This window comes from Xiphophorus maculatus, chromosome 4, assembly GCF_002775205.1.
Source record: "Xiphophorus maculatus strain JP 163 A chromosome 4, X_maculatus-5.0-male, whole genome shotgun sequence".
NCBI classification, from domain to species: domain Eukaryota; kingdom Metazoa; phylum Chordata; class Actinopteri; order Cyprinodontiformes; family Poeciliidae; genus Xiphophorus; species Xiphophorus maculatus.
The window spans coordinates 13,369,512-13,389,882 of record NC_036446.1 but is presented as its reverse complement, the minus strand read 5'-3'; the positions used below and the strand labels follow the sequence as shown (position 1 = coordinate 13,389,882).

Here is a 20,371-nt window from a genome sequence, read left to right as displayed (position 1 = left end):
TTAGTGGGAACTTTCTGGTTCTCGAAACTTTATCATTGTTCAGATGGATAATTTGTAGGTTTTTTTGATGCACAAGGTATTTGTGGTCAACACTGTGAAAGATCATTTTTGGATTTGGGATTAAACTATAAAAGGTTTAATATACCATTAGTTATTTACAGATGAGGTGATTTTTCCTGTAATCCACACAGGGTTCCTATTAATATATGATTCGCTATAATTTGGCAAGTTTCTCAGTTTCAGCTCTTCCATTAATAAAATGTTGGCTTGGAAATTAAACTTTTTTCTTGTGTAGTTCCTGCACCAGACTCAGTGTTAATGTGAAGTCCACAAATTAATTTATTCAGTTAATTTAATTTCCATCACTTCAAACAGTTTCTCATTACTTGAATGAAGAATTGGATAGCAACTAGTTACATTTTCTCTGAGTATTTGTTAAAAAAACCCAAAAAACATTTACTTTTATGAGTATTTTTAGCTTTTAATTGAATATTATGAAGTATTGCTGGTCTTACTTGAGTAAAATGTTTTGGATACTCTACCCAATGTGAGTAACTTCACTGAATGAAAAACAAACATGTTTTAACGAAGAAAAAAAAATCACCAGACACACGCCTGTGGTTTTTGTTAAAGTTTTTTATTGAAAGAAACTGATTTGGTAAAAAATTATTTTTGCTTGATTTTGTTATTTTGTGTTATTTATACAAATTATTGTAATTCTCGTCCTTACAAGACCAACATTTCCACTTAACTTGAGATTTTGGCCCATCTGATCATGTAATTTTTAAATATTAAAAAACATACATTATTATTAACATTACCAAATACTTTTTTACTCTTGAGTAATTTCTTGGACAGCTACGTTTTACTTTTACCTGAGTAAAAACATGTCGAACTAGTGCTACTCTTACTTATACAACGTCATCTGAGGTGTTCCGGCTTCCACTGACTCCGCCCACACCCACATCACGCAGGTCACGTGACGGGAAACCTGTTACTACGCCAACCGCCCCCCCTCCCTCCCTCCCTCCTATTGCAGACCGTCAGGCTAAACGGAGGGAGGCTAGCAGTTAGCTCCAACTGGCAAGACGGCGAGATGGTGAGTATAAAACCAAGACATAGCCGACAACACGTTGAAGTTGTTTTACTTTTAAATAAAGATTAAAAACACCTCAACACCGCAAGGGCCTGTGAAGTGAACTGGACAGCAGAAATAAAAGTCTGTCAGGGATAATCTTTCAGGGTTGGGCTAATTAGCATCAGTATTAAGCCGTTTTTCCTGACATGTTTTAGCTTTCTAACTACTTAACAGCTTTTTAAAACGGTCCTCTCAACCATTAATGTTTAGTAGCTTTATTAATGCGTGCTTAATTTGTATGTAGGTGCAGCAAGTGGGTTTTGGTAATGTGCCCTGGCTAGCTCTCTGGAATGTGAAGTTGAAATGTCACATGCACTCTGAGCAACTGCAGCAGCCCTTTAAATTCCTTACAATAAATCAATCATCTCTGTCGATCATGAAGAAATTTGCTTGTGTTGTGAGTTCTCAGTGACTGCACTGTAAAGTTTTTCTGTTCGCCTCATTGATTCCTCCTGTGCAGCTGACTGTCATCCTGATGACTGAGCTCATTCTTCAACATCTTTAGCTCCTGCATGCTGCAGCATGTTGTCAATGCAGCTGGTGATGATTGGGGTTGTTGTGGCAACATCAAAGGCTGCTATTATCCTTCAGTCTGGTTTAGCAGTTTGGGGAATTTGACTTTATAGCACAGAAACTTATTATTCCCACATCCCACAGTAATATAGTGTGTAAACAAATCCTCCTGCTGTAAGTGTAAGCCTTACAAATGCTGAAAAAAGGCACAATGTCCATTTAAGAAGCCAAAAACTGTAATAAAAAATACTGTTTCTCCACAGTTTTGGTGTCAACACAATATCTGCGGCACATCTCTCATGTATCGTGTTTTCTTTGTTTCCAGAGTTTTCTGGGAGGATTGTTTGGGCCGGTATGTGATATAGATGTGGTGCTGAATGATGCAGAGAACAGAAAAACCGCCGAGTTAAAGACAGAAGATGGAAAAGTGGAGAAACACTACCTGTTCTATGATGGAGAGTCGGTGTCTGGAAAGGTGAACATGGTTCTCGTGAGCAAAATTCATCCCCATTTTGTATTCATGTATTATCACTTCATACTTGTGAAAAATAATCATTTTGTTGCCATTTTTTGTAACCGTTGTTGCCTGAGTTTGTTTTGACTGGAGTTTTTTTTTTTCCCCCAGGAATTAAAAATGCTAAAATTTTGTAGTTATGATCTCTATCAAGTCATTAAATGAAATTAAATTAATAAATAAAACTGTAAAGGTACAATGATGAAGGTAAAAAAATGCAGTGCAACGCCCAAAAGGCAAAAAACGGTGATTGAAAAGAGACAGAAAATAATCAAATCTCACTGTAAAAACAACATGAAAATGTGACTAGATGGTCAAAGGTTAAAGGTGTCTACATAATGCCTCCTGATGTTTAAACAGGGTCAAAGGTATTTGGGTTTGATATTTTAAATTCAGTTTATTTACATAGCACATATTCACCACAAGTGTCGTATCCAAGCCTGAAATTCAACTGTTTTATTTAGGATTTACTTTATTTGGACCTTTTGGCTGAAAAAGTTTTTTTTTGTTGATTTTTTTTTAAGCTAATTTTGTGACCAACCTTAAATGGACTAACGTTGTAGAATTGTTATAGAATTGTTAATAAACTACAACGTTTATATGAAGATTTTAAAAATAAGAGGTGTGGTTGATTTTAATCAGCAGTAAACTGTCCTTACAGACACATAATCGATTTAAGGTATTTAAAGCTTTAAATTCTTATACAAATGCCTTAGTTTATTTTTTAGACCAGTTTTAACTCAATGTTTGTAACCAGAGTAAGAAAATATTTTAGTTGCTGGATTTTTTTTAAATTATATATAATTTATTTCATTTGTATGCTCAGTGCTTGTGTTCTGTCATTTCTAATATTTAATCTTTATCAGTGATTCTTTATGTTGTTTTAGAAGGAAAAAAATAAATGGATCATTTCAGATAATTTGTTGAATTGTTGTGATTTTAAATTGTGAACTTAATGCTAAACAATCAGCGCATAATAAAATAAAGGACATTTTTTCCCTTTGGTGTGTCCAACACTTCTGGAATAGGAATATGGCTCCCAACACTGGCAGCGTGTAGCTATTAATAAACGTTGACGCAACTAATTTTCCCTCTGCAGGTGAATCTAAATGTGAAGCAGGGAGGGAAGCGGCTGGATCATCAGGGGATCCGCATCGAGTTTGTCGGACAGATAGGTGAGCCAGCTGGGACTGATTTATAATTCACATCATGCTGTTGCTGGTTTACTGTGTTCTGGATGAGACGTAAGGTTTAGACTTCGTTCTTGACCTGTGCTTCTGTGCCGCAGCAGTTGGTTCACATGTCGTCATTTGGACAAAAGGTTTATGAAGGCATGTGGTCGTCATGTTAAATCCTCCTCACCCTGTGCGCGAACACTGGGTAGATTACACTGAATCTGAACACTAAATATTGATGTAATGCTAATTTAAGTTTTTTTTTTATTATCCTGTATATAATAGTTGTACGTGGCGCATCCTTTTTCAGCTTTGTTTTCAATTAAGCCATATTTTCTCCATGTTGACAGGAGGAATTGTTTCATTATGGTGTGCTTCTAGTTGTATTGGCTCAGGTTGCACACATTTCCCGTCTGTTTTGTGTGTTTATCAGACAGCTAAAGCATTACACATGTGATCTATATCGACACATTTACAGTAGTGCAACGGATAAGTTTGCAGCAGGAGGCTTTCAGCACAGTAAGGTTGTAAAATATTTTCAGTAAACAAACAATTAAGGTGTGCAGAAGCAAACCGCAGTCAAGATAACAGGATAAACCTCGCTAATTTCAACCAACAAATATATAAGATTACTTAATTTAAGTTGTAAATGTATACAAAACACTTGGAAAACTTCATTAAAAAAAAGCCACGTTTGACACAATTGTTCACTCTTAGAGGTGATTCTCTCTGACCAGCTTTATTCTTCCCTACAGTGGAGAATTAAAACTAATGAAGTTAAACTATAAACACATCATATGTAAGCAATAATCAATCACTAATTATCCTTTCTCTGTTGTCTCAGAGCTGTTCTCTGATAAGAGCAACACCCATGAGTTTGTGGACTTGGTGAAAGAGCTGGCCTTGCCTGGAGAGCTAACCCAGAACAGAAGCTACGACTTTGAGTTCATGCAGGTGGAGAAGCCTTATGAGTCCTACATCGGCGCAAACGTCAGGCTAAGGTACACTAGCAACACCTGGGCTGCAGCTAATATTTTTACTGTTGTGCATTTTTTACTTTGCAGGTATGCGAATGTAAAACTACCCAGCTCAACCTGCTGGGTGCAGACAGACTGTAGGAACGTTGTTCAAGGTTATCTTGCTGTGTTGCCCTGCTGAAAGGCAGCAGGGGGAGGTGACTGCTCAAAGGACCAGTAAATATTGGTGTGATTTATACTGGGATCTAAAAGTATAGCTCTGTGTGTTTTTCCTTCTGGCTCAACAGATTTGAAATTGTTACTAGGACTGAATTATAGTGTTGTGAAAATAGTTCCTTGTGGGAAGCAGAGATAATTTGCATCATTATAAATGCATCTGTCTCTTATTTTGTTTTGTTTTTCATCACTGAGGAGAAATGGTTGTGATGAAAATTGTGATTTATCTTAAAAAATAAGAATCTTACTGATTTCTGAAACCCTAAAACTGGATAAATGTTTGGAATCATTTTTATTTTTGAAAATATGATTGAATGCAGTTATTGTGCTGTTGAATGAAACTGTTTTGCTGAAGTAATCTATTTGATAATGTGTAAATTTTACTTACAATAATTTTCGTAGGGCTCAGCTTGTAGGAATTACACAAAAAAGCAGTGTGAGGAATTTCTAAATTTTTTTTTATCATCACTTTGATTGTTATTGCTACAAATACAAAAAATATTGCATTGGACAGAGGATAAAATCAATCAAGACCATAAACTCTGTATACATATTATAGTTAGGAATGTCATGCCTGCTTCTACTTGCATGAATTTACTTTAATCTTGTTCAGTAAAGATTTAGGATGTTGAGGTTGAACGTTTTGTTGTGTTTTTCTCTCAGATATTTCCTCCGGGTGACAATAGTCCGCCGTCTGTCTGACTTAATAAAGGAATACGAGTTAATTGTTCATCAGCTGGCCACTTATCCAGACGTAAACAACTCCATTAAGATGGAGGTCGGCATCGAGGACTGTCTTCACATCGAGTTTGAATACAACAAATCCAAGTAAGAAAGATGACTTAATGTTTCAACTTTCTAATAAAACATCCTTATTTTCCATTGAGTTTGAGGATATTTCTTTGCTTTGTCTGCTAGATACCACCTGAAGGACGTGATAGTTGGGAAGATTTACTTCCTCCTGGTCAGGATTAAAATCCAGCACATGGAGCTGCAGCTCATCAAGAAGGAGGTAACAGGCATAGGTATGAATCCAGAACAGCAGCACGTAAAAAATAAAACAAACCCAATCAAAGCACAACAGTTAATACCAAGACTTAATTAGTTTGTTTTTGTCTCTGTCAGGTCCGAGCACTACAACCGAGACGGAAACGGTTGCAAAGTATGAGATCATGGACGGCGCTCCAGTTAAAGGAGAATCGATCCCAATCAGACTCTTCCTGGCAGGTAAGTCCTGGCTTCTTCCAAAGCATGTGATGATCTGCATTGGAAGCTTTGTTGCAACTATAAATCACCGTACTTATGTTGTTAGCTTATCGCTGGCTCTGCTTTTTCCAGGATATGACTTAACGGCCACCATGAGGGACGTTAATAAGAAGTTCTCGGTTCGCTACTTTCTCAATCTGGTGCTGGTGGATGAGGAGGACAGGAGATACTTTAAACAACAGGTAATTCACCTGGATGCATCATTTCTAATACTCATAAATAAGCAAAGACCAACAGCTGACTTTAAATATTTGGACATAAAGTTTGATTTTTTTAGCCTAACTAGTGCTACAAAAAAATGCTGGTTTCATACTTTATTTAAAAGGTTAATGGTTCAGTTTTCAAACAAAACAAATGACACTCCTCAGTTTTACGTCAGTTTTGGAGAAATGCCCCAATGTTTTACTATTCAAACTGCGGCAATTTGCACAGGATATTTTGTTAATCCTTGTCTTAACGTATTTTCAGTTTGTGAGAATCATTTGACTTTTATTTCTTATCATGTGATGATTTGGTACATCATATAATTACTCATAAAACACTGATTTCTGTGTAAAACAAGCAAATTATAATTGGATACACAAGAGTTCATGAGTTCATTTTGACAAACTGCAACATTAACATTGTTGGAGATGACGTTTGAGGAGATATTTTTTTCAACTGTTAAAGGACATTTATCTTATTTTATTTATTTTTTGCATTTTTACTTCTTTTGAATTGTGTTCAGGCTTGTTAGTTATAGTTGTACTAATTTCCATGTCCAAAGTGGAGAAATGTGTTTAAAAAAATTAGCTTTAGGCAGCTAAGAGCAAAGTTGCCAAAGAGTGATTTTGGGATCACTGAACTCCAGCATGAATGTGTCACATCATGTCTGTTGAAGGTAAAAGTAGTGTTAGAAAATTCTCCTGCTTCAATTTGAGTTTGTAAAGTGAGGATTTAATCCAATGATGAAGAGGAAGTCAGGAGAGCAACAGCTGGGAGGCGTAACTAACCAGAAACTTGTGGACGGATTTAAAAATTCTCTTTTGTGAGACCAGGTTGACTTTTTTTATTATTAGTGTTACTTGTAGCACTAAAATTCTTGTGTGTTATTGGTAGACATTGTAATGTTTACTCCAGTTCTGACCAGCATTCTAACACCAGATCTCCCTTTTCTCTGACTTAATGTGTCACCTGGATACTTTGTATTAGTGAGCCATACAAGTCTCTCATCTCTCCACAAAATCAATCTTTGCTTTACAGGTTAGAGTTCATCAACATTACAGTAACATTATTATAACGTTAAAACGTTATAATTACATACTTTAAATCTTTCTACAAATACTTTTCTACACACAAAGCAGATGGAAAGGAAGTTAAATTACTTGATGGCAGATGGAGTCACATATTCTCAGATTTCTGTGCAGCTTGTCTTTGTCTTCTGCTTCTCAGTTTTAAGTTTTGTTTTGTTAACTTTAAACCTTTAGGGTTTAATCTAAAAAAATGACCATCAGTGTGACTCTGTTTACAAAAATTATTAAATTGCAAATTGAAACAGTTTTGTCATTAGTGTTGTCTATGAACATGACTGCAGATTTTTCTTAGTATGCAAATAAAAATCATAAAACTTTCACAACAACCATACAAATTCTTCAGAATCGATTGATCTTAGCTGTAAACCTAGCTAAACTTGAGGTCTGTTATTTCTTAGAGTGACACTACAGGCGCAGCAGCACCTTGAATACAATTTACAAGCGTTTCTTTTGACTTTTCAGCTGCAGTATTTTGCTTTTTTCACATTTTCAATTAAATTTTTAAGCCTGATTCTGTTTGGTGAAACTGTGCGCCATTAACTCTGCCCTCTACTTTTGTGTGTAGGAGATTGTTTTGTGGAGAAAAGCTCCAGAGAAGATGAGGAAAAGAAACTTCCACCAGCGCTACGAGTCGCCCGAGCCCAGAAGCCAGCCGGTTTCCGCAGAGCAGCCGGAGATGTGAAGGTCGCACCCGAGAAAAACTGAAAACTCACGCAAACGCATCACAGCTCCTTCCTGCAGAACAGCCAGAGGTGTGAGGGCTGACCCTGCTCTCTCCATGGACTGAGAAATGTCTGTCAACACAAATACACATTAGTAATCCTCAGACTTCCCTTTTCCCCACAAACCCTGCTCACCACTTCACAGCTTGGGATGTGAGCTGCCACCATGGCGCTCTCAACTAGAGCTGAAACACACAATCAGATGCACACAAAAGCAACAACACAAGTCTGCTGTCGAATGTTAAAGCTAACGTGAAGAGCAGCCCAATTAGAAAAGACGGCCGAGTTAATTCTTGCTCCTCTGGACTATAAATACACAAAGCAAGCACACATACATGAAGCCATACAGTCTCAGTCTGCTGAATGCAAAAAGAAAGAGGAGGAGAAGATGGCTACAGACCACTGCAGCACTTCTTCTGAATCAAGAGCTTCTGGACTTTCTCTCACACGTTTCTGCACACTTTACATAAAAGTATCGCTTCGTAGAGTCTGCATGAGCTGCTCTGAGAATGAAAGGCTTCAAAGACCAAACGAGGCGACAATTACGCTCTGTATTTATATACACTACCTGACTGTGAGCTGCCGTTCACTGAGCTGGAGAGTCAAGGATGTCATAGTGGAGCGGATTTATTACTACAAAGATGTTACAGCGGTTTACAGAAGTTCTGCTTTAATTGGGGAGTCAAGTGCAATAAGTGTCCACAACGACGTAAAACCCACACTATAGTTCTCACTTAAAGAAAAGCATAACTCCACCTTAATGTGACTGTGGTTGCCGTTCAGAGCTTCATATCTTTTTAAAATGAATTATCTTAAGGTGATTTATTTAGGTCAAATAATCTGCAGGTTTTTTGTTTGACTGTCAAAAAGCACTACAGATATCGAAGAGAAAGCATTTTACTCTTGCTAAGATCGATTCATTTGTCTCTAAAAAGTTTGTGTCAGGCTATAGCAGGAACTTGTGTAAATTATTTTAAAGGTCATGACATGTCAAAGTCTTCGCACAATGTTGTCTTTGATCCTTCTCAGTTCTGCTTATGACTGAAATACCGTATATTTGCTATGGTGGGATTGGTTTGCTCATATTGTTAAAAAAATGAAAAAGCATTTCAGGGTGTGTTTGGTGGATGATACAGTTTTAATTTCATTGCTGAAATTCTGTAAATTCCTATTTAATTAGAATGAAGGCATTCAGTGATCACAATGTGATATTTGTCCTTTGCATTCACATTTTTTCTGTCAGCTGACCAGTCCCTCAGTGTGAAACATTTTCCTTCTCATTTCAACAGCTCACAGATAGAAGTTGCATCCTTCCACTTTTACCTGGAAAACACGACTCTGTTGTCGCTGCATAGCTGCTAGCCAGAAGGATCAGCCTGTATATTTACTGATCTTGTTAGTCTTCAGGGGTTAAAGCTTTTTGAGCCCACTGGTTCAATATATCCAGAATAATATCGTAATAAACGGTTTATGGCTTCTGTTGTAACCACAGGAAGGGATGTGCTTTCCACATACTGTAAATGCAACGATGTTCCACTGTGATGCTCAGACCTGTGGTTTAGGTCTTGCTTTAATGACACTGTTATCAGTCCCATGCGATTTCTGCCTCCAGCTCTGATCTGTGGACACTTTGCTCTTCAGTGCTGTACTTTGTGTTGAAGGGGCAAGTTTCCTGAAAGTTATCACCACTCAAGAAACAACTTCACCTCAGATTTTCTGAGTCTTTTTTCTTTTTCGCTACACATTTTAAATCAGCTTTATATGTTTATTTATTTTTTGCTTCTTATGTTTGGTGTTGCATTCGTTTTCAATTAGTTTGAACAGACAAATCTAAAGTTCAGGTTTTCACTGTCCTTATATTCTAGTTTTGATCATGTAATCTGTGTCTTATCTTGTGTGGAAATGGTGTAATTTACTGAAAAAAAAATCGTTTTTTTTTTTTTTTGGCTTTTGGTCAGAATTTGTTGGGTTTTCTTTACGGTCAAAAACACTTCAAAGCCAACAGTCTCTGCCTCTTTGTTTCCTGCATGTTTGTCTACTCATGTCATTGTGTGACTGTGTGTATGGGATAATGTGTGTGTATGTATTCTATACACCAAACTCAAATGTATATAGCTAAAATCATGAATAAAGCAGATTTATACTGAACTTAGTTTGAAAAACTTTGTGTCTTTTTGGCAGTCTAAAAATTCGGAAATGATTAAACTAATTTTAATTAAAAAAAACTTTTTTCTGTTTATGGCCCGATGCTTTTTTGACAGATGTCAAGTAGCCAGTCATAATTTGAAACTGACTTAAATTGTAATTTTCCAACTTTTTGAAGATATTTTTTCTTCTGTAAATCTAAAAGGATGCATAAACGCTTAGTAGAAACATTAAGTACGTACCTCATGTAGAATTAGAGAAGTTCGTTATTCTTTAGTTGATCAATCGCCATTTTTCAGATTCAAGAAACTGAAACAAATTACTTTCAGAGCCAAAAGTACCACAATTCAATAAATACTTTCGGTATTCATGTCATTAAATATATTATATAATTTTTATCTTAATACGTAAGATACGTATATATTTAAATGCGTAAATAACTGCATTTAAACTAAAACACATTTCCAGTTCAATTAACAAAATTATCCCAAAGGGAAATTAAATGTAACGCATAAATATCTATCGTGACCAGCTTCTTAGTTTGATAAGCGATCTTCGAGATCAGCTTTAAGGGTGTCCTTATATATGCCTCATTAGTGTATTTGTAAAATGCCCACCAACTGGCGTATTTTTAAATAAAATATAATTACGTAATATTAGAATATTACGTTAAAATAGACTTCTAAAATATCGTTTTCGAAAACATAAAATAATTAAATTTCGTTGAAGGTTTTTATACAGGCATATCTCTCGGCAGAGCGGTCCTGTACCACGCTGGTAATACCAGAAATGTGTTGACCGTCCTCTGCTGGGGTTTGTTGTGTGAGCTAAATATTTCGCGCAGTTTAACAGTATGGAGTGGTAATAACAACTTCGAGAAAGGTCCAGAGAACCTGCCGGGGCTCGGTTACATATCCGCCCGCAGTAATGTCAGCGAACCGCACCGTGTACTTTGTGTTTTCTCGGCTTCAATGCATCTTCAACACCCGGACTGCTCACACCACCGCAGGCGGCTGCAGAGTGATTTCTGGTTCTAGGCTGTTGCTCCAGCACTCGCTGCCTGGTTCCGCGGCTTGCTGCAGAAATGTTTCCTCTAATAGGGTCCCCCCCAAGGCTCCGGACACCTCGCTGTTTGTCCCCGTCTCGCTGAAGACAGACGACCCGGCTGATGGGACCGTGGGAGCAGAACTGACGCAACCGCTGGACAAAAGTGATCCACAGTTTCTTCTTTGTTTTGGAGGGATATTCTGAGCGAGTGTTGATTAACAACCGAGAAAAGTTGATTTAACTGGTGTTAATATCTGCTTTTATTCCTGGGATTTTCAGATGAGCTGCTGAAAGTCTTGAACAAGTTTTACAAAAGAAAAGAGATGCAAAAGTTGGCAGCAGACCACGGCCTGGATGGTGAGTGACTGATGTGGTCCTCTAAGGATTTATATGCAGGTCTTTGAAAAATGTTCAACCATTTAACCTGGAATATTTCTAATCCTGCTTTAAGCTTCTCCACAACTTTCTCACTGACCCGCCTGCTGTGTTCCTTGGTCTTCATGATGTTTGTTTACTAATGTTCTCAACAAAGCCATAATGTCCTCACAAAGTAGCTGCATATATATTTAGATTGATTAACACACAAGTGGACTCTATTTACCAATTAGGTAGCTTCTAAAGACAAATGGTTGAACTGGAGTCTATTTAAGGGTCACAGTTTCGCCATACTTTAGATTTATCCTTCACATAAAACTCCACAATGAGTTATGTGTTCATATTGTGCCAAAGTAAGATTTATTCATTAATCCGCATGTAAGGAATTAAGTGTTTCAGCTGCACAAACAGTAAAAAAGTAGCAATAAATATGAACATTTTCTGGATGTGTGAATATCTTTGCACTTCACTACATGTTGACATTCATGCAACTTCGTTCACCTTTTGTGATCAAGTAATTTTTCTGCGAACAAACAGCTCGTCTGTTCCACCAAGCCTTCATCAGCTTCAGGAAGTACGTTCTGGAGATGACGGCCCTCCCTGCTGATCTGCACATCATCCTCAGCGACATCTGCTGCAACGCAGGTGCGCCACCTCAGGTTTCTACTAATTCATTAGAATAACGTTTACATTTATTACATCTCGTCTTCTTCTTCTCCCCAGGTCACATCGATGACATCTACCCATACTTTATGCGTCATGCCAAACAAATCTTCCCCATGCTGGACTGCATGGATGACCTGAGAAAGATATCCGACCTCAGAGTCCCAGCAAACTGGTAAACATTTCAGTTATCATTGCACATAAATCAGTGGTTAAATAATAATCAGCTAAACATCGGCCTGAACAAATCATAGAGCTACAAGTGGCTCTTTTTGCTTTCCACAATGTCTCTAAATGACTATGATGGAAGTTTTAGCTGCTTTTTAGTTTGTCATGGAATAATCTCATTTCATGTTTCCAACAGAATGGCACATAAAGTACCAGAAATATTTTTTCTAGTCGGCTTTTTGCTTTTTTACCCACATTTCCACAAATATCAACGTCCAACAGAAGAAAATTTATTTGTTGCGATTTTTTTTCCATTATCTTAAAACTGAAAAATAGAAATAATTGGCTGCTTTTTTTTAAATGACCACAGATTTCTTACAATAGATATTTATTGAAACATGTTGATTTTTAAAAGGTAATGTAACAACTGCACCCCTAAGCAGGTTTGACTCTTTGAATTTCAAAGGTTGCACACCCCAGATCTAGACCTAAATCCAAGTGAGGATTTTTGTCAAGGCCTGAAAATTTGAAGTCCACTGATCCTCTCCATCCAGACCAACTTAGTTTGAGGTATTTTCTAAAGAATAGTGTGTCTAAATCTCAGTCTATAGATTTGCAAAACCTGTGGAAACTTTATTGCAGCTATAATTACAGCAAAAGACTGTTCTGCAAAAAGGGTGTCTGAATGGAAATACATGTAACAAGCGCAGCACAATTTGGAAACCATGTGTTATTTTCTTTCCACATTAAAATGATTCACTACTGCTTGGTTCATCACATCAAATCCCTGTAAAAGTTACACTAGTTAAGGAGCTGAATGTTTTGTGTTTATACCAGGTACCCTGAGGCCCGAGCCATCCAGAGGAAGGTGGTCTTTCACTCTGGACCCACTAACAGCGGGAAAACCTACCATGCCATCCAGCGCTACCTGGCGGCTAAGTCTGGGGTCTACTGTGGTCCCCTGAAACTTCTCGCCCACGAAATCTTTGAGAAGAGCAACGGCGCTGTGCGTCCATTTTTTATTTTTTTCATCGCAGTTGAAAAACTGTTGATCAGCCTCAGTCAGTCACATTTGAAGCCTTGGCTCTATTTCACATATACAATCTTAGTGGCAACATTTGGATTGGAGCTAAAATCTAAATGTTAACCCTAACACATGCAAACATCTCCGCTTGGGAGATGTTTGCATGTGTTGCATGTTCATTTAATGGATGTTACGAAAACATTAAGTAGTAGAATGATTCAAAACATCTTAGCTGCCTAGATCAAAGAGTAATCTTCTGCATGTTTTTATACTCCCATTTGAGTCTCTATGCCTCTAGAAAGAGTCCAAGCACTTAAAAAAACACTCAATTATTTTCTGACAATAAGTTAATGTCTTTTGGTGTCTAGAGAATGAGCCATTTAAAAATCTTTCCCAATATAAAGACATAAATAATCAGCAGGCGCTGTCTCGTTACCTAGCAACCCTGGCCGCGCCCAACCCTGTTACCTAGCATCCCAACCGGAGTGTCTAGGTTTTGTCTGCTAACTTGTTTTATTCGATTTTAACTTGTTCAAGGAAGTTTCACAGGTTGAATTTTAAAGCTTGCACGACAACTAAAGTGTCTCCAAAGAATATTTCTGCTTCCTTTGTACGCGTTTCCATATTCTGATGGTGACATTTGATATTAACGGCTGTTCATGTTGGGTTGTGTGTCTGTGCTGCAGGGTGTACCGTGTGACCTGGTTACCGGGGAGGAGCGGACCTTCGTAGACCCAGAGGGCCGAGCAGCTGGACACGTGGCGTGCACCATCGAGATGTGCAGCGTCAACACACCCTGTAAGTAGGTGTTGAAGGAGAATGTGATGATTTGTTGTTTGATTATTATTACTTAACTGTTAGGATTTTTGTTCTCCTTTTATTTTCTTCTATGACTGGGGGAAAAAAAAATTGATTTCTGTCTTTTAACCTTAAACAAGTAAGGAAAAATTATAAAATGAAAGTAATTTATATTTTTCTTTTATTAAATTATTAATATTGAGCTTATAGTGTCTGGTTTCCCTTGGGCCGATGTAATTATATCTGTAAACATTGTTTCTAACTATGGACTAACCTTTAAATAATGTCTTATTTTCTGCTCTGTGTGCATCTGTAGATGAGGTGGCTGTAATCGATGAAATTCAGATGATCAGAGATCCCTCCAGAGGCTGGGCGTGGACCAGAGCTCTACTCGGTTTGCAACATTTAAACACAAGCTAAACATTTCTAATCTCTCTCTCTCATGCTGTGATTTGTGTCTGGTCACCCTCTGTTGTTTAAGTTCCCTTTGGGATCAGTAAAGTATTTTGAATTTTTGTTTGTGTAGGTTTGTGTGCCGAGGAGATCCACGTGTGTGGAGAAGCAGCAGCTGTGGACTTCATCCGGGAGTTGATGTATACCACCGGAGAGGAGGTGGAGGTGAGACTGAAAGGGAAACTTCCTGACAATAAATCAATAACAATATAAATATGTTGTGATATAGTGATCAATATCAATCGATAGTGTATTTGATAGAATATTCAATATGTAGAATAGCATTCTGGGGGATGTAGGCTGTGGAAACCTTTAGCTGCTGAACCTCTCAGGGACAGAAAATGGTATACACAAAAAGGTACACATTGTTTTATTTCACCAATTTATTTATATATTTATTTCACTTTTGTTTTTTTAGTTTATTTATTTTACTTTGAAAATTGCAATACCTTAACACCAGCATTGTCAATGTCTATGGTTATTCTTTGTTTTTATCATAGTAGTGTAATATTTGTCATTGTGTTAAAGATCCTCTATGTTGTTTGTTTGAAATAAAGTTAAAAAAAAAAAAAAAAGGTTGGCAGAATCAGCTCACTCACTGTGGTTACCTAGCAACAACCTACTGGGTAAAAAGAAGTTTCAAGTCCCCCACCTCAACTTTGGTTACCTAGCAACAGCTTGAGTAACTGCCGCAGAAGCAGTTTAAGTTCAGCCACTGCGCCTCATAACTGCTTAAAAATTTAAAAAACAACTGTGGAGTGAAAAGAAGAACGGTCGCAGCACTAGTTTGGCACTATTTCAGATATTTAAAATAAAAAAAGTGAATCATTAATTATCAGCATTGCCAATAAACTGGTATGAAACACCTGTATTGTGATACGTTTTCCAGCCGCATCGTCCAGCCTTACTTCCTGACGCTGGTTTTAACCCGTCGGTGTCGGTTTCGCCGCCTGACCCTTCTTTCACGCCGTCCCGTCTCTCCGCAGGTCCACACCTACAAACGCCTGACTCCGTTCTCAGTCCTGGATCACGCTGTGGAGACGTTGGACAACCTGAGACCAGGAGACTGTATCGTGTGCTTCAGTAAAAACGACATCTACTCTTTAAACCGACAGATCGAGGCCAGAGGGCAGGAATGTGCCGTAATTTATGGTAGTTTACCTCCAGGTGAGTGTGTTATGAGGTACATATAAGCTGGTCGATATCCATCTGTCTAGAAGAAAACATAAATTTAATTTGTTCACATGTTAGCTAGTGTTTAAATGTTTAAAAAGTCATGTGTCGGACTTGTCTGTGTATTTGTCTGTGGATATAAAATAAATTACCAAATAACTTCCTCATTTTTGGCACGCTATTTGTTGGTCATTTTTATACTTTTTTCTTTCTAGCATGTTGAAAATAAAAATATGACAGATAACCAGTGTTGTTTTAGATTCTAAGCCTTTAAATATTACAGAAAGCCTTGTGTGATTTCAAGTTATAAAATACTTCCTCTAAGATGGATCAAAAATACACAAACATGCATTAATTTATGTTGAATGCTGGCATCCTTATTGAAGAATTGAATGTGAAAATAAGGTTTATTTCAGATTGTATTGAGCTAATTAATCCTTTAAAACCCTGTGAATACTTTATTTAATGTGATGAAGTAATAAAATAGTAATTTTCTGTATCAGACTTTAAAAAGGTAATCAGTTCAGAGATGTAAAGTTTCAAAACAGCTTAAAAATGTTTGAAATATACAAAATTATCTTTAAAGAAGTCATGTATGCTTGTAGAAATCAGTGGTATTCTTACTCCTACAATTACATTTTATTTTTCTGTTTTCTGATTTGTTTGTTTAATGTTACTATTATTATTACATGCCACATGTTTATGAACTTTCCTGTGAACTGCAGGCACTAAACTGTCGCAGGCCAAGAAGTTCAATGACCCTGACGACCCCTGTAAGATCCTGGTTGCTACAGATGCTATCGGCATGGGCCTCAACCTGTAAGTGACATATAGTCAGTTTTGAACCATTTTTTTAATGCAAACAGAAAATTGCTTGCAGGAAACCAAAGGGAATTTCAATTATACCATCTGAAGTGTTTGTGATCTATTTAAATACAGTTGATTTGTATTTATGTGCAGTTTAAACACATATTTAGACAAAATCAACAACTGGAGTCAAAGTAAGGAAAGCAAATCACCTTACTTTTTTTTGTTTTGCCTGTTTATCCTCCTTCGATGCTGTCCAGGAGTATAAGACGTATCATCTTTAACTCCCTGGTGAAGCCCAACATTAATGAGAAAGGAGAGAAGCAGATGGAGACCATCAGCACATCGCAGGCGCTGCAGATTGCAGGTCGAGCAGGGAGGTCCGTTTCGCTTCTGTTTGACTATTTCCTCATTTTGGACATCTGGAAAATGCCTCCCCTTTTTGCCGGGATGAACTTACTGTCTGTTTTCTCTCTGTTGCAGATTTTCCTCCGTATTTAAAGAGGGAGAGGTCACGACCATGCACCGAGACGACCTGCCTGTCCTGAAGGAAATCCTCAGCCATTCTGTTGATCCCATAGAGGTGGTTATTTCACACACACTCACCGGTCTCACCAACAGTAGGGTCAGAGTGCATCACACCGTGACTCCATGTTTTAAAACTTTGTTTTTCTCAGACTGCAGGTCTCCATCCCACTGCAGAGCAGATAGAAATGTTTGCCTATCAGCTCCCTGATGCTACACTCTCCAACCTTGTAGTGAGTAAAGCAGTGTACCCAGTCCTGCTCTCACTTCTACTTCTTTTGATATTTGAGAGGTTAAACTAATCACAGAAGTATTATAGTATTTTATTAGCTGCAGTTTCTCTTAGTTTTCTCTAAATAGCTACAATTCTACCAGGTCTAATACTAAAATAATTCACATTTATTTTCCTTTTTCTTTAAAATGCATCAAACTATAAACTCCAACCGTCTTTGTTCTGCAAACAATAACCTGGTCTTTAATTCTCTTTTTTTGGGGGGGTTTAATAAAAAATCAAATAAACGTTACTTTAACCCAAAAAAGAGGATGTTTTTTTTTGGCTGCATTGTTTCCAAGTGTTAAAGTTATTTGAGAGGTTAATAAAAATCACAGTCGATCTTAAGAAGCGTGATCCGTTTGTCTCTATTAAAAACCAATAAAACATTTAAGTGAGACCTATTACTGGAAGGGTAAACTGGATCTGTCAGAACCAGACGCAGGTCTTCAAAATATAAAAACAAAACAAAAACTCAGGTAAAACAACACAGGTGCCACAAATCCAACATTTTTAGATCAAGTCAGAGTCGTTCCTGTAGCCCTTTAAAAATGGCTATGGTTACTCAAAGTGCTGCTCAAAATATAAAATCACCTATAATTTAAGCAATAAAATATAGAGTTCAGAAGCTAAAATATATATAATTTGCCAAGTGTTCAAGTGGTTGCAATTTCCACTTCGTCCCACTAGGTGTCAATATATTGCCAACAGCAGCTGCTTTCAAATGTAAATAAGAAGCTTGAAGTTTTACTTTTTGTTTCCAAATTGCTTAGACCTGCTCTGGTTAAAAACAAAACTAGACAGTTTTATCAGGTTCTGTTTTATCAAGTTCTGCAGTACTGGAAATAAACTTTTCAAATAACAAATCTATATTCATTAAAAGCAAAGTAATTGGGATTTAGCAAAACATTTGTTCAAGATTGATCATGTAAAATTATTCAACCTGGTAAAAAAAAAAAAAAACCTGTTATAAGTTCTGATCAATGCTAAGGAAATAGTTCCTCGATGCTTTAACACAGTTTTGTTTTGTGTCCTTGTTTTTCAGGACATATTCGTCAGCCTCTCTCAGGTGGACGGTCTGTATTTTGTTTGCAACATCGACGACTTCAAGTTTCTGGCTGACATGATTCAACATATTCCACTCAACCTGAGGTCGCGCTACGTCTTCTGCACTGCACCCATTAATAAAAAGCAGCCTTTTGTCTGCACGTCCTTCTTAAAGGTAAGAGGAAAAGCTTCGCACAGGAGGAATGGATCAGATTCATGATGGTTTATTGAGGAATATTAAACTGGAGGTTGTAAAGTAAGTGTTTTTATAGTCGCAGTGCTAAAAGTTTATGGTCATATCATCCAGACAAATCTCCAAAATAAAAGTCTTGATTCAACCTTTGGGATTTAGAGCATTGTTGCTGCTGTGTTATTACCAATCAGCGCAGAATAATTTCATAACTTCCTGTTGAAAAGAACAAACTGCATCTTTGATGAGCTTCACTGTCCTGCACAGCTTTGCCTTTCTCACTCAAACCTTGTAAACGTTGCAGTTTGCGCGTCAGTTTAGTCGAGACGAGCCTTTGACGTTTGACTGGGTCTGCCGCCACATCGGCTGGCCTCTGGCTGCACCCAGAAACATCAAGGACCTGGTCCACCTAGAAGCTGTGCATGACGTTCTGGATCTGTACCTCTGGTTAAGGTGATGCACCTTCTTCACACGGGTTTCTCTGCCTGGATTTAGTTTCTGAACGCTCACAGCTCTAACCCTTTCTCTGGTTTTCCGTAGCTACCGTTTCATGGATATGTTTCCAGATACGGCCGCCATCCGGGGAATCCAGCAGGAACTGGACAACATCATCCAGCAGGGCGTCCGAAACATCACCCGTCTGATCCGAGCCAGTGACCCGAACCTCAGCGACCCGCCGGAGCAAAACGCTGCAGCTGCTGCCGGCAGCAGAAGCAGAAGCAGAGGTCAGAGAAGCTCGGCAGGGACGATGGAGAAATCTCTGGCGAGCCGCCTGGTGAAAGACGGACTGTTGACTCCTGATCTGCTCAAACAGCTGCAGAGGGAGTGGTCGAAGAGCCTGAGGCAGGAAGGCGGGGGTCAAAGTTTACTCGGCGAAGAGCTTAATAACAAGAGCATCAAAGGGAAAAGAAAGAACAAGAAATAAAAGACTCAGAACTGTTAAAAGTTAGCGGTTGCTAATCATGAATTACCGCTAATGGAGATGAAAATATGGCAGTTCCAAGTTTTTTTCCAAGAAAAATACCTGCAAAACCAGACTTCATTCCCAGATTCATTTGTTCTTTATTTCCTTCTTTCTTTCCGTACTTTATTTTCTTCTATCTGTCTTTGATAGAACTTTTCGTTCATTTCCGTCTTTCCTTTCATGTCGTCCTTTCATTTTGTTTCTTTGTGTCATTTGGACTTACACTGCAGAAACATACTAGATGAAGTATTTTGGTCTAGTTTCCAGTCCAAATATCTCAGTAGACTTGAAAAAAGACAAAACTAACTTACAAGTGACTTTTTAGCAAGAAATAGAGGCTTGTTGTAAGTAAATAATTCCTTATTATTGATGAAAAAGTTTTAGTTTCATTTGCAGATTATTTTTCCTTGTTATATGTTATCTGCCAACAGATATGTATTTATTTTTATAAAGCCTCTATATCTTGCTGAAAACGTACTTTTAAGTTAGTTTGTCTTATTTTAAGTGTGCTCAGTCATTAGCTTTAGAAACTAGACAAAAATACTTGGTTAGATTTAGTTTTTGAAGTGCAAGTAGAACTGGGAATTCTGGGAAGTTGAGTCTGGAAAACGCTGGGATTTATACATTAACGATATGTGGGAACTCTGAATCAGGACTGACTGTGGATGGACACAACAGCAGGTTTTGCATCTGGACATTTGTACCGGGTCAAGAGTCGTGGATATTTATGGGCTGTTGAATATTTCCACAGTATTTATTCGCTTAATATTCGCTACAAATGGGTGAACTCAAATAACTCCGGTTAACTCCCAGCTGTTGAGTTAATTTTGCAACCTGAATAACCTAAAATCCCAGAAAACAAACTTTCCTGTGTAGCTAAGGAAGGATTTTGTTGGAAAGCGAGAAAT

General features: G+C 37.7%; 2 protein-coding genes across 2 annotated transcripts; both read left to right on the top strand.

Moving 5' to 3' along the window:
- The first annotated feature begins 1,026 nt into the window (after window positions 1-1,026).
- vps26a (VPS26, retromer complex component A) lies at window positions 1,027-9,961 on the top strand. The gene is made up of 9 exons (XM_005804202.2): window positions 1,027-1,099; window positions 1,977-2,126; window positions 3,265-3,340; window positions 4,185-4,341; window positions 5,197-5,361; window positions 5,452-5,558; window positions 5,659-5,760; window positions 5,872-5,981; window positions 7,657-9,961. Exons 1-9 carry the CDS (start codon window positions 1,097-1,099, stop codon window positions 7,771-7,773), a joined length of 987 nt encoding a protein of 328 aa, XP_005804259.1. The 5' UTR covers window positions 1,027-1,096; the 3' UTR covers window positions 7,774-9,961.
- Window positions 9,962-10,739: 778 nt separating this feature from the next.
- Window positions 10,740-19,785, top strand: supv3l1 (Suv3 like RNA helicase). Its single transcript, XM_005804230.2, has 16 exons — window positions 10,740-11,168; window positions 11,285-11,362; window positions 11,918-12,025; window positions 12,104-12,218; window positions 13,049-13,217; window positions 13,922-14,033; window positions 14,350-14,427; window positions 14,560-14,651; window positions 15,473-15,653; window positions 16,385-16,478; window positions 16,727-16,846; window positions 16,950-17,049; window positions 17,144-17,224; window positions 18,308-18,484; window positions 18,804-18,952; window positions 19,040-19,785. Exons 1-16 carry the CDS (start codon window positions 10,886-10,888, stop codon window positions 19,422-19,424), a joined length of 2,322 nt encoding a protein of 773 aa, XP_005804287.1. The 5' UTR covers window positions 10,740-10,885; the 3' UTR covers window positions 19,425-19,785.
- Window positions 19,786-20,371: the final 586 nt, after the last annotated feature.